This window comes from Thunnus albacares, chromosome 12, assembly GCF_914725855.1.
Source record: "Thunnus albacares chromosome 12, fThuAlb1.1, whole genome shotgun sequence".
In the NCBI taxonomy this organism is placed as follows: domain Eukaryota; kingdom Metazoa; phylum Chordata; class Actinopteri; order Scombriformes; family Scombridae; genus Thunnus; species Thunnus albacares.
This window is the reverse complement of record NC_058117.1, coordinates 18,370,718-18,387,998: the sequence shown is the minus strand read 5'-3', so window position 1 is coordinate 18,387,998 and position 17,281 is coordinate 18,370,718. Positions and strand designations below refer to the sequence as shown.

General features: G+C 39.1%; 1 protein-coding gene across 27 annotated transcripts in view; it reads right to left on the bottom strand.

The window, feature by feature from the left end:
- obscnb (obscurin, cytoskeletal calmodulin and titin-interacting RhoGEF b) overlaps positions 1 to 17,281 on the bottom strand; it is a 69,929-nt gene that overhangs the window by 18,684 nt on the left and 33,964 nt on the right. For 4 of the 27 annotated variants that reach the window (XM_044368226.1, XM_044368230.1, XM_044368231.1 and 1 more), the window contains 6 exons: positions 5,339 to 5,605; positions 4,566 to 4,844; positions 3,784 to 4,041; positions 3,249 to 3,515; positions 2,650 to 2,922; positions 10 to 276 (listed from right to left, as the gene is read on the bottom strand). In XM_044368226.1, coding sequence (XP_044224161.1) covers positions 10 to 276; positions 2,650 to 2,922; positions 3,249 to 3,515; positions 3,784 to 4,041; positions 4,566 to 4,844; positions 5,339 to 5,605 — 1,611 coding nt within the window. Of the gene's footprint in view, positions 1 to 9; positions 277 to 2,649; positions 2,923 to 3,248; positions 3,516 to 3,783; positions 4,042 to 4,565; positions 4,845 to 5,338; positions 5,606 to 6,558; positions 6,829 to 7,256; positions 7,524 to 9,458; positions 9,534 to 10,179; positions 10,255 to 10,893; positions 10,969 to 11,916; positions 11,992 to 12,632; positions 12,723 to 13,281; positions 13,351 to 13,839; positions 13,915 to 14,777; positions 15,045 to 15,293; positions 15,561 to 15,807; positions 16,075 to 16,327; positions 16,595 to 16,839; positions 17,107 to 17,281 lie in introns of all 27 variants that reach the window. The other 23 variants (XM_044368203.1, XM_044368205.1, XM_044368204.1 and 20 more) reach the window with 23 other exon arrangements.

Here is a 17,281-nt window from a genome sequence, read left to right as displayed (position 1 = left end):
GAAGCTCACCTTCCACATGTAGTGCAGCAACCACAAAGGTCCCCTCTGCCTCACAGGAGTATGTGCCCCTGTCCTCAGCGGACACTCGGCTAATGTACAAGCGAGCCACATTCCAGTCCTGCTCCACCACCACCCTTCGGCCATCAGGCTGTAATGGTTGCCCGTCTTTCTTCCACTGAGCCTTGACTGGCCTTGAGAACTGGCAGATGAACTCAGCCGGTTGGTTTTCGACCACCTGAAGGTCCTCCATGTCGCTCACCACTTCAACTGTGGGATCTGAGGTTGGGGTCAGGGGTCATAATATCAGGGCTTGGCCATAAGACATAAGGACAAGCGCAGGGCATGCCGAATGACATATGGGCTTTATAACCCCCAGAACACCTTGAGATATTCATATACAAGTGATGTTTATATGTTTTGGGGGATGGTCTGGTACACAATGTATATTCAAAATGGTACACGTCAACTGTGACCACTGTGTTGACTCTAAAATTGACATGGGGGTCAAAAAGCCCAACTGTCAAGATTTGGGGTAATGGCCACAACAAGGGCGAATAAATGCTGGCCACTGATGACAGAGGAGGGCATGATAAGCGGAGAGAACTCCCAAACTTATAGGGAAGGTGTTGGAGGGTTAGAGATTTTAGTGCTTGCAGGTTAAGGGCAGGGCAGTTTGGTGAGATGGCACAATGGTGATGAGAGTAAAGGTGAGTAGTGGAAACCGACCGGCCTGAGTGGATGGGTGGAGCAGCACTTTCTGTTGTTACTATTCATTGGTTCACTTACTCCCTGGAATAAAAGGTCAATATCACCAAAACCAGGCCTACTGTACATTCTTCACTGAATCCAATCACCAATGAAATATCTCTCCTCATTTATATTTCCAAGAGATATATAGTTAGGGCTGCACATTTAACCATATAATAATCACGATCATGCTTTTGAATCCTATAGTAAAATTTGATCAGTTACCACTTGACAATCTAAGAGTGCCTGGTATGACACAATGAATCAAGGGATCCCAAAACACAAATGTATGTTTCCAGCATGTTGTCTCTGCCTCCAAAACAAAGTGGTGGCTGCATGCGAGGACACTCATAACACTTTGCAGAATTCCGTGTATTGCTGAGATGCAGCTGACAATGTGCAAATGCCAACCATCTGCCAGTGATGTAACTGGCACAATCATTCACAATCCATAAATGTACCTCAAATGGGCACTCTTTCTGGGATTGAAATGTAAGTGTAAATGAAATGTCATTTATATGAGCCAAAGGACATTAGATCAAACAGAAGATTTGTAAAACAGCAGGGAAATGTCAGAAACTTCAGTGAGCAAGCAGCAAATCACAAATTAGCCACCAGGACTAGACCATAAAGATCGACCCAGCTGTCAGGAAAACTTCTAGTGGGGATGATAAAGACATCCAATGCCAACAGACACAAGATAACAGAAAAGAATGCTAGCACAGATTATCTACCAACAGTGGCCATTTAGAGAGCCAATTTCACAATTTCTTTTGTCTGATCCTTGCCAATCACACAAAAGTGCAGCATAATTGTTGAGTTGTTATGCATTTGTCATTAACTGTAGTTTATGACAAATACAAGGTCAGAAGACATTAGTATTAACTTTATTCCTGTAACATTTACAGAACAGACCCTGATTTCATGTCACACCTTATAACTGAAGCAAGCTTTGCGATGCAAAAGGAGAGACCACTTAAAAAAGTTAAAGACCTATAAAACTAATTTGTTGCCAAAGATGGAGGAATAGGGGGTACTCTGGTAGTCTACTGGTAAAGACACATACCACGTCACTGCAACATCTTGAGGTTCAATTCCACTGACCATTGTTGCATGTCATGCCCCTTTCTCTACTGCTGTTTCCTGTCTCCCGGCACTGTCAACTATTAAATAAATGCAAAAATGCCAATAAAAAGAAGTGAGAAACATAATCGTGATTATCATTTTATCATTTCAGCAGCCCAACATACAGCAGATAGGAAGGATTCAAACAGAATCCAAAAGAAATGTATCTAAATATTTTTATATTAAATTTAATTAATGAATTATTTTAATTTGAAATTAATTAAACATTAAACTTTTTTTTTTGTCACTTTAGTCAGACTTTGCTGTGGTGCTACACCCAGTTGCGTGTTTTGATTGTGTCAAAGCACAGAGCATTGAACTCTACTTCTATTATTATTATTATTATGATTATTAATGAAATGGGAAACAATGTTGCTCATGCATGATGAAGCACCAAAATGTCAATATCCAGTGTTAATCTATTCATAAACCTCAAACATTTTATGGGACCCTGCAGAAAACAATCATTATTCATGATATTTTCACTCATGTTCTTAAAAAATCATTGCGCCAAATTTAATTTGGTAAATTTTGATAATTGGGTAGAAAACAGGAAATTTTAGTCTCCTGTGCCTATTATTTAATTCACAATTATGATAAATGTTACCATTAATTGTACATTGTAACAACAACACAACCTTAGATTTAAGATAAGCTGCACTTATTGTTTGTAAGATTTCAAATGTATAATTAAGATTCTGCAGGGTCTAAAAAAAAGAGTGTGATTTAGATTCTCTCCTTTGTCGGTCTCTAGTGGTTATCATTGTAATGTGATACCTTTGACTAGGAGCTTGGCTGTTGATGTTAAATTGCCAGCTTTGAACGTGACAGTGCCAGAGTCATCTGTGGCCAGGTTCTTTAAGGTGAGTGTATGGATGAAGTTCTGGTTCAGCTCTATCTCACTAGAGGGGCTGTTCTCCAGCAAGTTGCCATCCAACCACCATTGCACCTTGCCAGGTGCCCTACCAGACAGCTGGCAGGAGAAGGTTGCCCATTCCCCAACAAAGACGTCAGTGGTCTTAAGACCACACACAATGAAGACTTCTTTCACTGTTGAGTGAAAAATACACATATGCACACACTGAGCCTCTAACTTACTTATCAGCATCATGTCAACTTAAATGTCAGAGCAAAATGACATCATACCAGACAGACAGAAAATGACACTATGCAACATCACAGTTTAAAACTGGAACTGGAAGGCCTGCCCTAAAAACACAACTACATTTCTGTTTGTTACAGCAATACATTTCCAATTAACCCTAAAGTGTCCAATAGTTCTTCTTACTCATTACAAATCATACTTCTTGTCAAACTGAAACTCATTGGCCTTAATTTCAATTGAGGACAGACGCAACAGTATTAAAGTAGGCTACCTTGCACTGCCAAAGAAGCTGTAGTGAGCTGGTCTCCTGCATCACAGGTGTAGTAGCCACAGTCATCCGGCTCCAGGTTTCGTATACAGAGCTCTTGAACGCACCCTTCCTGCCTCATCTCATACTTCTTACCAGGCTGGAGGACCTTGCCTCCTTTCCTCCACTCAACGCGAACACCTCTCTTAGACAGCTCACAGGAAAGGATAACATCATCACCCTCTATGGCATCCATGTTGTTGAGCTCTTTCTGGAAGACTACTGGCGCACCTGGTGAGAATTTAAACGGCAAAGATTGGCATCAGATGAGTTGAGATGGCAGGTTTGGTATCCCAAAGTTGAGATGACAAGACATACATTTCTGAGGGTTTAAGAGAAAAGTTTTGCTGGGGAGAATGAAATGCAGCCTGGGTGTGTGAAAGGGGGCAGTGGAAGTTCAAGAATATTTCAGTTGTTCATTTCAATCCTATCTTGGTCCACAATCTTGAATCTGATCAACAGGAAAGAGATTAGTTTTGGCAGTGGCATCGTTCTTTACCTTCCACAGTCAAGGTGACGTCACACTGTGCATCTCCAGTGTCACAGGTGTACGTTCCTGAATCCTCAGGCACCAGGCTGTGGATCCGAAGCTGTTGGAATGCTCCATTCTTCCTCAGGTCATACTTGAGACCTGCTTTGATGGCGGTGTTGTTTCTGAGCCAGGTGACATTGGCCTTGGGGTCAGAGATGGTGCAGGCCAGAGTGACAGTTTCACCCTCTAATGCCACAGTGTCATGTGGCTTCTCTAGTATTAGCACTGTAAATATGGGAAACCCGAAACTAGATTTAATAATGGTAGCATTTCCATTTCTCTTCGTTTACAGCCATGGCATTCATAATTTCAAAGCCATATACATAAATATATTGAGGCATGCAGTAACTACTACATGCTGTCACAGATTGCAGCAGACTGAATAAAGATATAACTTATGTCTTTTCAAATTTGAAAAAAAAAGTCAATCAAATAAACTAAGCTCTAAAAATGCAACATGTGATACATGAAGTAGTGAAAACTATTCATGTTTGATAAACACTAACAATTTACAGTATTAAGTAGTTTATCTGCTTAAGTAACAATGTTTCTGTTAGCACTTTGATAGCATTTATTTCTATAGCAAAGAATATAAAATAAATGCAAAGACTGGAAAATACATCTAAAAGTTAGGATGTTGAAGATGTTGGTGCCAGCAGATTTCCAATTGCCAAGACAAAGCTGTTTGGTGGTCGATGGGGAGGGATGTAAGGACTAAAAAACTCTAGTGACCATGTCATCTTCTTTACCTTTGGGTTTTTCCTCCACTAGCAGACACACCACACTCTTCTCCTCTCCCACTACGAAGGCAACATCTCCTGATTCATCTGTGGTTACCATCTTCAAGGCCAAACGGTGCACTCTACCTTGGATGCTCATTTGATTCAGATCATTATTTTGAAGGAGATTGTCTCCGAGCCACCATTCCCCATTTATCACACCGGAGTGAGACAACTCGACTTCAAAGACAGCATCCTGCCCAGTAGTCACAGTAATATCGCAGAGTTCCCGGATGATGCGCACATGTTCTGAGGGTGAATGGGATGATGGGAGGTCAGTGATCAGATCTCAGCAGGGCTTCCACAAGGCATCAGAACGAGGATGTATCCATCATCAAGAATCTCAATACTTAGTTGTTAGTTCATGCCCAAAGTGTTATCTGAGGAACATAGATACTGTGCTCTGGCATGTTCCATGTCCTTCTAACGAAAACTAGTCAGGCACTTAACACTACATCTTACAACAAATATAAATTAAATGATAATACTTCAATATAAACTTGCATTCTCCTTAAAACCAGGCAAAAAATAAAAACAATATTGTTTTTAGCCAACATCAGATAATCAGGTCAAGTAAGACCATTTTTTAAAAGTTTGATTTTAATTAAATTCTATGCCAACTAAGAAATCAAACTTACAACTGTGAAATCCGAGAGAAATGGGATGGATAAATGTAAAATAGACTTCAGAGAGGATTGAGACAAGAGGAAACAAGAGACATAGATGATGATGAACTCTTTTACCTTTCACAGTCACGGTAGCAGTGCTTTTCTTGTCGCCTGTATCACAGGTGTATTCTCCATTATCCTCCACATTCAGCTTGTGTATGACCAGGGTGTGAGTGGTAGCTCTCTGCTCCATAGTGTACTTCTCCCCATGTGTGAGCAGACTCGAACCCTTCCGCCAGGTCACCTTGCAATCGGGGCTGGATGTCTCGCAGGACAGGGTGGCTTTGTCGCCTTCTATGGCCTCTTGACTTTCCAGCTCCTTCTTGAATAATACAGGTGCAGCTGCCAGAAAGACCATTATTATTAAGAATTAATTATTTAATATAAGTTTATAAGTTTTCTCAGACGTAAACCCAGTTTTCACAAAACACACTGTACTCATAAGCAACATTACCTCTACTCACAATCCCAACAATTTCATAGCAGCAAGAAACTTAAAACAACAAATAAAAACATGAAAAAAACTTTAAAGTGACTGGTTTACATACACTCAGCCCATTTTAGGTTTAAGGAAAACACTTTAAGAGTGAATCAGAAAAAAATCTGCAATCAAATTAATCAAGTGATTTGTTCTTGAACAATTTGTCAACACTGACAAAGTTATTGAAAAGAAAATTAGGTTTAGTCAATTTAATTGTGGTGCAATAAAATGAACATAACAATTAAAAAAACATACATTTATATAATAAAATAACATAACATTGGGACAAACATTGAATGAGTTAGAACACTGTGCTTCAAGTTATTTGAACAAAGCGTATAGTAAAAGCAAACAATAATGAAAGTGTACAGTGAGGAATACTTGCTGTGAACAAGAATTATAAAGAAACATATTGACCAACATGACCAATATAGAATTTTAAATACAGTTGAAAAGGATGTGGTTAGTTCAAATTTAATTAAAGGAGGAATGAGCATGCTTATACTGTACAAATATGACGGGATACGCTCTAAAGTGCATGTTATACGCTATGGAGAAAAGTGAGATGAATGAGGAACAAATCAATAGAAAGTGAAAGCTAAATTCAAATAAAAAGTGAGCCTTCAGGAATGAAGAAAAGCATCCAAGTTTTGAGATGCTTTTCTAAGAACTTTAAAAAAGATGGAGGGAAGGTGTCCATCAAGGAGGATCATATAGGCAAGTGAAGAGAAGAACTACAAATGTTACTGTAGAAGCAAAATGGCAAGTATTACATATGTAATATACTAAGTGGCAAGTGAAATATTTCCCTTACCTCTGACTGTCAGAGAGGCAGTGGAAGTGTGGTTACCCACCGAGAAAGTGACTGTGCCTGAGTCAGCTGTGGTGACACCACGCAGTGTGAGGCTGTGTGCCCGACCCTCATTCTCAATAAGATTCATTTCATTATTCTGTAGTGGGACGTCCTGGAGTTTCCACTGGGCCAGAGGTGCCTCTTCATGAGAAACTAGACACTCAAAGTGGACATCTTCACCTTCACATACGACGCAGCTCTCCAAGAATTTCAGTATTGTAACCTCAACCTCTGCTTGACAAATGAATACAGCACCATAGTTATATATATGATGGCTGAGGTGAGCAAGTGCTTGACAAATATTAAGTTCAAGTCTGTGCAGAATGTGATCAAAGTGTGATACAAGTTTAAAGATTTATTTGTTGTTGTAGACGCCAAGTGAAGAAAGACAGAGTATGGTGTGTTAATGTTGTGAGGAGAGACCAGAGACAGACGCAAATGATGATATGAGATCAAGAACAACAGAAAAGTGTTTGTGCGAATAACTACAAGTGCTTTGAAAACAGTGAACTGCAAAGCAAGAACTTTGTTGACGCACTTCATGTTAAAGGGATGCGTTGTGGGAAAAAGGTTGACAAAGTGACACGCAGAAAGATGTGACTCCATACGGTGCGTGAGAAAAAAAACAACAAAAAAGGTCTTGAAGAGAAAAATCCTACCCTGCACAGTGAGGACAGCAGAAGTTCTTTGGCTGCCTGTATCACATGAATATTCTCCTGAGTCAGCTCCCTGAAGTTTATAGATGACAAGCTCTACTATCGCCCCTTCCTGTTTCAGGTGATACTTGCTGCTGGATGCCAGCACCCTGTCACCGCACCTCCAGATGACACTGGCTCCCGGCTTTGTGGTCATGCAGCGAAGACTAGCGCTCTTTCCTGCCTGTTTTTCAAGGTTCTGCAGCTTGGTTTTGAAAAGGACAGGCTGGGCTGCAGGGAAGGAAATGAAGGAAATGAGAAGAAAAGTTTGGGAGAATTGAGAGAAAGCTAAAACTACTATGTAAGTCAAAAAGTAAGTAGCAGAGGTGGAAATAAGTCATGCATGTCCAAATCTCTAGTCTCTAAAGTCAAGTTAAATCACAAATTTCATTGATCCTCAGTGATCACAATCAATGATGGTCTAACAAGAAAAATTCAAAAAAGAGAAGCCTCTTCTGTGTATCCTTCTGTTCCATCAAGTTATCAATCTCTAGTCTAAGAGGGGTTCCAAATAATAAAGTAGTCCATAATCAAAGTCTTTCAGTCAAGCAAGTCTTTAGTCAATTAATTTGCAACCATCTCCAAACCAAACACCAAAGATTGTATCAAGCATACCCTTCACGGTCAATTGTGCAGTGCTTTGATGGTCACCAGTGTCACATGTGTAACATCCAGCATCCTCTAGGTCTACATCATGGATCACTAGTGTGTTGAGGCATTCCGTCTGTCTAATTTCATACTTGGCACACGGGCAAAGACCAAGTTCTCCTTTCCTCCACTCCAAAGGAACATCAGGTTTAGAGAGCTCACAGCGCAGAGTGACACTGTTCCCTTCATCAGCTGTTTGGCTCTCCAGCTCTTTTGTGAAAATAACTGGCAGAGCTGATGAATGAAAAGAAATAATCAAAGATTTTTCTTAATCTATAGTACACAGCCGTGAATGGAGATGAAGAAATGAAATAAAGACCAATAAACGAGATGAAATGTAAGACTTCATGGCTGAAAAGACAGCATGAAACGATGAGTCTCCATCCTACCATTTACTGAAAGAGAGGCCAAGCTTATTGTGTCCTCTGAAGAGCATGAGTAGCTTCCTGTGTCTTCAGGTCTCAAATCAAAAATCTGTAATTCATAACTGAATCCTATTTGTTTCATCTGGTACTTTTCTCCACAACTCAGAACTTGAGTTTCCTTCTTCCACTCGACAGGGAGTCCAGGTTTAGAAATCTCACAGTGCAGAGTAACACTACCTCCCTCCTCAGCCTCTTGGCTTTCCAAATCTTGAAGGAATATGACTGGAAGAGCTGGAGATTTAATAAATCAGATAAAGGTCTCATTTATTGTTGTAACCGACAGGCTTTCAGGTTAGCTACTAGATGAAGACGTTAGCATGCTGTTTCAAAAATATGTTCATTTTCAACTTACCTGACTGGACATATGATTTTTGCCAAAGTCAGAATGAAAAAAATGAAAAAAAACTGAGAGAAATGTGTGACTTCTACACACACACACACAAAACAACACTGATGTCAGTCAAACGCAGGACTCAATTATTACCATCAGAGGACAACAGCAAACCAGAATATAGCAAATCTGAGTGAGCAACTTCCAGCTAGGCTGAATACATGTCAAAAATACAAAAATCCACATGGTAACCAAAACAAAACTGAGGGGAACAAACAACATGCAGATGCCTTAAACAAATAAACATTCATTTTGGTAACCAGCTTTGTAGGTTCTGGCTTTGGGATTATTCCAGAAACAGCAGGCTTTTCCATCCCTGCTGGTTTAATACTTTTAATTAGATGTTCAATATCTACTGTGATGAACATAGCACAGGACTAATGCAGCCATTAATGGAGGTAATCGAGATGAATGTAGTGACACAAAAACTACCCACAATAATGAAATCAACACTGAGTAATTGATTGACTTGAATTAATGCAATTGCCTATTTGCAATTTCCAAGTCATCAGCCAACAAGAGCAAATGTGCCAGACTGTTGACAAAACCCTCAAGACACAAGGATGTTATGTCACAACATAAGTGTCTGGATGTTCAACATATGCTACCACAGCATGTGCTTTGGCAAAAAACCCAGCATACAACAAAACCTACTCAAAACAAACTATGCTCTTGTAGTTTATTAATAACACTACCACATACCTTCAGCAACGATTTTGGATTCCTCCTTCTCAGGCTCGACTTTGGAGGTTACTGTTGGAGCTGATGTGATCTCTGCTGTAATTCCAGGTATTTATAGACATATAATGTGGGTTTTAATTCAGATTATGTAAATTGGAACACTTCACTAACAGTGCAGCGAATAAGAAGCAATGTGCCACGCAAGTTTTAGAGTCACAATTCTCAAGACAGATCAGCATATTTAACATTAATGTGTCTGAAATTGACGGTCGCAAAAGCTTTTCATTTTATTTGAATCCAAATATCCATGCAATGTGAAATAAGAAAACCAATGTCTTAAAAAACAACAACAGATAGTGCCATAACCAAGAGCTTGTTCCCCAACAAAGACAATAGTAACATGGCGGCAAATGACAACCCACAACAACACACGGATGAGTAGTGACAAAAGATATTGCTGAACTGATAAATTACACAAAAAGTATTCACAATAATTAAATCAACACTGAGTAATTTATTGACTTGAATTAATGCAATTGCCTATTTGTAATTTCCAAGTCATAAGCCAACAAGAACAAATGTGCCAGACTGTTGACAAAACCCTCAAGACACAAGGATGTTATGTTACAACATAAGCGTCTGGATGCTCAACATATGTGCTTTGGCAAAAACCCAGCATACAAAAAACCCTACTCAAAACAAACTAATGCTCTTGTAGTTTATTTATAACACTACCACATACCTTCAGCAACAATTTTGGATTCCTCCTTCTCAGGCTCAACTTTGGAGGTTACTGTTGGAGCTGGTGTGATCTCTGCTGTAATTCCAGGTATTTATAGACATATAATGTAGGTTTTAATTCAGATTACGTAAATTGTAACACTTCACTAACAGTGCAGCAAATAAGAAGCAATGTGCCACGCAAGTTTTAGAGTCACAATTCTCAAGACAGAACAGTACATTTAACGTTAATTTGTCTGAAACTGACAGTTGCAAAAGCTTTTCATTTCATTTGAATCCAAATATCCATGCAATGTGAAATAAGAAAAGCAATATCTTAAAAAAACAACAGATAGTGCCATGATCAAGAGCTTGTTCTCCAACAGACAATAGTAGCATGGCGGCAAATGACAACCCACAACACACGGATGAGTAATGACAAAAGATATTGCTGAACTGATAAATTACACAAAAATTATCCACAATAATTAAATCAACACTGAGTAATTTATTGACTTGAATTAATGCAATTGCCTATTTGTAATTTCCAAGTCATAAGCCAACAAGAACAAATGTGCCAGACTATTAACAAAACCCTCAAGACACAAGGATGTTATGTCACAACATAAGCGTCTGGATGCTCAACATATGTGCTTTGGCAAAAACCCAGCATACAAAAAACCCTACTCAAAACAAACTAATGTTCTTGTAGTTTATGTATAACGCTACCACATACCTTCAGCAACAATTTTGGATTCCTCCTTCTCAGGCTCAACTTTGGAGGTTACTGTTGGAGCTGGTGTGATCTCTGCTGTAATTCCAGGTATTTATAGACATATAATGTAGGTTTTAATTCAGATTACGTAAATTGTAACACTTCACTAACAGTGCAGCAAATAAGAAGCAGAGTGCCACAGTTTTAGAGTCACAATTCTCAAGACAGAACAGTACATTTAACGTTAATTTGTCTAAAACTGACAGTTGCAAAAGTTTTTCATTTTATTTGAATACAAAATCCATGCAATGTGAAATAAGAAAAGCAATATCTTAAAAAACAACAGATAGTGCCATGACCAAGAGCTTGTTCTCCAACAAAGACAACGGTAGCATGGCGGCAAATGACAACCAACACCAACACATGGATGAGCACATTTCAAATAAATATAGTGCATTATCCTTTATAGCAAGGTAAGAGGTAAGGTAAGGTTTGGGTTCATACCTTCCACCACATTTCTGTAGTCTTTACACTGTATCAACTGAGCCACAATATACTGTATGCCTCACGAACCAACCATGTCTTGAGTGACATGACTACTGCTGACAATTAAGCAACTGTGTGATATGTATTCTTACAAATCTCTTATTTGCTACAATCTTTCAATGATGTAACTACCAAAATCCATGAAAAGCACAAACATTCAACAAACAGAAACTGAAGAAACTGCAGTGCATGGACAGTTGAAAAACATCACATACTGTAGCAGCTATGGCCAGGCATTCAAGCAATAATTCAATATCCGATATAATTCAATACTACACCATCTCTCCCTATATTGATATTGTTACATTCAATTAACCTAATCTTAGAAACCAATTTATCTTACTGCAGCACAAACAAGCTACAGCCAAACATATACACAATAGAAAGTTAACAACTTCAGTAAAGCAAAAACACCTGCATTTAGCAATGCAAAGAATGAGAAATGTGGCAGAAGAATAAGAGACAGGAAGCTAATTAACAGCTAAAATCCTTGCATACCCTCTGTTGGCTCTTTGGTCCCCTGCTGCCTCTGTGTATCTTGTTCGGCAGTTATACCAGCAGCAGTCTTCTCAACTGGGATGCAGTTGGAAACACAATGTTAGCCTCACAATCTCACAGTGATGAGTTTTCTAACCTGAAGACAACAGCCAACTGGAGCTAGTAAAGCAAACATAATCACAAATGTCCCAGCACACCCACTTTACTGTCACCTGCTCACACAATGGCAAATTACACATGTTGACATCACATTGACGGTATGCAACGTCTGTGAGAACAGAAAGCAATCAACACCAATGGAGCTAGGATCAAAAACAATTCAAGCCTGTCTTTTCTCTCACAGAACATTATCAACAATCCAACACGAAGCGACAGACCAGCACAGTGGTACTAAATTACCATAAACATGATGCAACAAAATGTTCAACATTCAACAAAGATCAGGGGCAAAACACAGCATTAAAACAACTGGAAAACATATTTACCAAAGAATGAACAGAACAGCAACATAGAGCTAACAAAAAACAAAAGCCATCTTGTTTTATATTTGAACCTACTGCACATATAGTAAAGCCAAACTGAACTGTCAACACCCTCCATATTTTCCAGTTCTTCTCTAATAAAGTAGAATAAAAAAGGCAGCCATGCCCACAGAATTGACACATGATTCGATATTCGACAAAAGCCAAGCAAACAAACCCGGTGTGTCTCATTACCTTCACCTTCAACTCTCAGCTCCTGTGTCTGAGTCTCCTGTTTCAGGAGTTGCTGAGTAGGAGTCTGTCCTGTGGTTTGCAGTGTCACGGCTATGAAATTGAACATAATATTTGATCCTCAGTTTGAAATTGACTTGCTATGTGTAATTCACGGGTCTTACAAGTCTCAAAAAATAAAAAAATATGGGAGCGAAAACATATCATCATGCCAAAAAGTGAGACTCCATACAATACAACAAAGAAACCAGGAGACCACACAAATCCACAAATGTTGAAGCAATAAATTATTTTTTACAATATCATAAAAAAGCACCAACAAAAAACGACAAAAATCATGACTTTGTGAAAAAAATCTGATGCATGCAAAATATGAATACATATTTAGCTTTTAAGCACTTCTTGAAGCAACAATGTACAAGGTAAGCCAATTCATGACCCAACAACTTCTGTCTGATAACATAAGTCAGCAGCCAAAAAACCAAAACAAAACAAACAAAAAAAAACTGAACAGTGTTTAAAGTATTGAATAGCTGCATCTATTTCTCTCTCTTTTGTCTTTTCTTGAACAAAGCAATTTTTGCACACTGATTAATTACAAATGCACATGTGCTAAATAAACAAGCAAAGCTGAGAATGTTAAGAAGATTACCTTCTACTGTCTCATGTATCTCCTGCATTTGGTCTTTAGCAACTACGGATGAAGCTTCAACCTTCTTGACTGAAATACAAATTTGATATTATCAGTATAATCACAGCAACCAGTAACATTGCCAGAAGCAAATGACACACGTGTCAGCTCCAAACAACAGACAACAGGTATTCAATTCACATCATCAACATGTTACCAGTGCAAATGACAAATACAAAGGTGTCTATATCTTCTTTCTATTCTTTAAAATACGCTGGTTTTACTATACATATGCTGCAATAAAACACTGAGGAAAAAGACCCACATGAACAAGGCAATCCCACTGTCAGACAGAAGCATCATTTGACACAGCAGAGTTACAGAAACTGCAAAACAATAAAAGATAAACTAGAAAGAAAAACTGCTGCAAGAATATCTATATTATAACCTGTATAAGTCACAAAGAATAGACCCAATCTGAGGGCAGACAGCACATGGCAAAACAAAAGCCATTATCAAGATGGACAGAGCACATAACGCTGAAAGTCAAGCTAAAACATCGCCGTCTTCCCTCCATACCTTCCATCGTTTCAATGGCCTCTTGCCTCTTAGATTCAGGTTCAGCAGCAGAAGGAGAAGCTGATCGCTTCACAGCTGAGAGGAAACAATTTAAATACAGAATCAATGTCGTAACATACTTGGTCATCTGTTTTGCAATTATTCCTAAAAGCAAAATACCACCTGACAAAATGGCCCACAATTTGCAGATCAATATGTCAGAAATCAGGAAGCACCATAAAACACAGCTGACAACCATGACACAACAAGAACAAAGATCCAACTGACTTGGCTCATCAAACAGATAGGACAGTTTATAGGCCGGCGTACATACATTATAAATGATCAACACATCAACCAATAAGACATTCAAAAAAGAAGCAAAAAGCATGGTCTGCCAAAAAAGACAAGCTTGTTCAGGCATTGTTTTTTTTTGTGTTGTTTGTGTTTTTGTAATTTCAAATGCACAGAGTGAAAAAGAAAAAGAGATAGAAGTGATTAAAAACCTTCTAAAGAAAAGATCAAAATTCAAACTCTGTATCACAGCACGGAGCACACTGCAGAAAAGACATCCGGGCAAATACATCCAACCTATTGATCCACTACATACAAAGTTAAGGAAACATCTGATGAATCTGGTGTTAAACACACACACAGAAAGCTGGCATTTTATGAGCGAGCAAACAGATAAGACAACATAAGAAACAACAAGAGAGCAATGCAGATTTTACAAGAAACGGAAGTGCTTCAGTTCAGATAAAATTAAAGTATAATACAAATATTGCTCCTAAAATTCAACAGCAATCTTTAAAGAAAAAAATATGTGATTAAATGTGAAGCATTATATAATTTGCATCCAGTGACAAAAAAAGTTAAACAAAAAATGTGCATAATAGGTTGATTTTCTAAATTACTGACATACATCTTAATATAAAGGTTCACATCACAAATCTTCCTACCCTTAATGTTGAGGCTGGCTGTGGTTTTCTGGTCACCACACATGCAGCTGTAGTCTCCACTGTCTTCTGGCACCACTTCAGCAATGTGGAGCTCATTCACAGAGGCCGTCTGCTTCATCTGGTACTTTTCTCCAGACGTCAGGACTTGTGTTCCCTTCTTCCACTCCACTGGGACTCCAGGTTTAGAGATCTCACAGCGTAGAGTAACACTAGCTCCTTCCTCAGCTTCCTGGCCTTCCAACTTGTGTTTGAACGTCACTGGTTGGGCTGAGCATTTATTAATTGGTTAGCAAACCTGGCATGCCCTTACATAGAATTATTAAAATATATATACAAAACAAATACCTAAACAGACATGGAATACAAAAAAAAAAAAAATTAAAAGTTGCGATCCATGATGACATGAAGACTCCACAACATATGTGTCGAAATTCTGTATGTACAGATGAAAAGCTGTTCTATACAGTTTTTTAAAAACCATTCCATGGACTGACTCTATAAAAATCATCCTCCTACCCTTAATGTTGAGGCTGGCTGTGGTCTTCTGGTCACCACACATGCAGCTGTAGTCTCCACTGTCTTCTGGCACCACTTTAGCAATGTGGAGCTCATTCACAGAGGCCGTCTGCTTCATCTGGTACTTTTCTCCAGACGTCAGGACTTGTGTTCCCTTCTTCCACTCCACTGGGACTCCAGGTTTAGAGATCTCACAGCGCAGAGTAACACTAGCTCCTTCCTCAGCTTCCTGGCCTTCCAACTTGTGTTTGAACGTCACTGGTTGGGCTGAGCATTTATTAATTGGTTAGCAAACCTGGCATGCCCTTACATAGAATTATTAAAATATATATGCAAAACAAGTACCTAAACAGACATGGAATCCAAAAAAAAAAAAGTAAAAGTTGCGATCCATGATGACATGAAGACTCCACAACATATGTGTCTAAATTCTGTACGTACAGATGAAAAGCTGTTCTATACAGTTTTTTAAAAACCATTCCATGGACTGACTCTTTAAAAATCATCCTCCTACCCTTAATGTTGAGGCTGGCTGTGGTCTTCTGGTCACCACACATGCAGCTGTAGTCTCCACTGTCTTCTGGCACCACTTTGTTGATCTGGAGCTCATTCACAGAGGCCGTCTGCTTCATCTGGTACTTTTCTCCAGATGTCAGGACTTGTGTTCCCTTCTTCCACTCCACTGGGACTCCAGGTTTAGAGATCTCACAGCGTAGAGTAACACTAGCTCCTTCCTCAGCTTCCTGGCCTTCCAACTTGTGTTTGAACGTCACTGGTTGGGCTGAGCATTTATTAATTGGTTAGCAAACCCTGGCATGCCCTTACATAGAATTATTAAAATATATATGCAAAACAAGTACCTAAACAGACATGGAATACAAAAAAAAAAAAAAAAAGTAAAAGTTGCGATCCATGATGACATGAAGACTCCACAACATATGTGTCTAAATTCTGTACGTACAGATGAAAAGCTGTTCTATACAGTTTTTTAAAAACCATTCCATGGACTGACTCTTTAAAAATCATCCTCCTACCCTTAATGTTGAGGTTGGCTGTGGTCTTCTGGTCACCACACATGCAGCTGTAGTCTCCACTGTCTTCTGGCACCACTTCAGCAATGTGGAGCTCATTCACAGAGGCCGTCTGCTTCATCTGGTACTTTTCTCCAGACGTCAGGACTTGTGTTCCCTTCTTCCACTCCACTGGGACTCCAGGTTTAGAGATCTCACAGCGTAGAGTAACACTTGCTCCTTCCTCAGCCTCCTGGCCTTCCAACTTGTGTTTGAACGTCACTGGTTGGGCTGAGCATTTATTAATTGGTTAGCAAACCCTGGCATGCCATTTCATAGAATTATTAAAATATATATACAAATCAAGTACATTAACAAACATGAAATACAAAAAAAAAGTAAAAGTTGCAATCTAAGATGACATGCAGACTCCACAACAAACATGTCTAAATTCTGTATGTGCACATGAAAAGCTGTTCTATACAGTTTTTTAAAAACCATTCCATGGACTGACTCTTTAAAAGTCATCTTCCTACCCTTAATGTTGAGGCTGGCTGTGGTCTTCTGGTCACCACACATGCAGCTGTAGTCTCCACTGTCTTCGGGCACCACTTTAGCAATGTGGAGCTCATTCACAGAGGCCGTCTGCTTCATCTGGTACTTTTCTCCAGACGTCAGGACTTGTGTTCCCTTCTTCCACTCCACTGGGACTCCAGGTTTAGAGATCTCACAGCGCAGAGTAACACTAGCTCCTTCCTCAGCTTCCTGGCTTTCCAACTTGTGTTTGAACGTCACTGGTTGGGCTGAGCATTTATTAATTGGTTAGCAAACCCTGGCATGCCCTTACATAGAATTATTAAAATATATAAACAAAACAAGTACCTAAACAGACATGGAATACAAAAAAAAAAGTAAAAGTTGCGATCCATGATGACATGCAGACTCCACAACAAATGTGTCGAAATTCTGTATGTACAG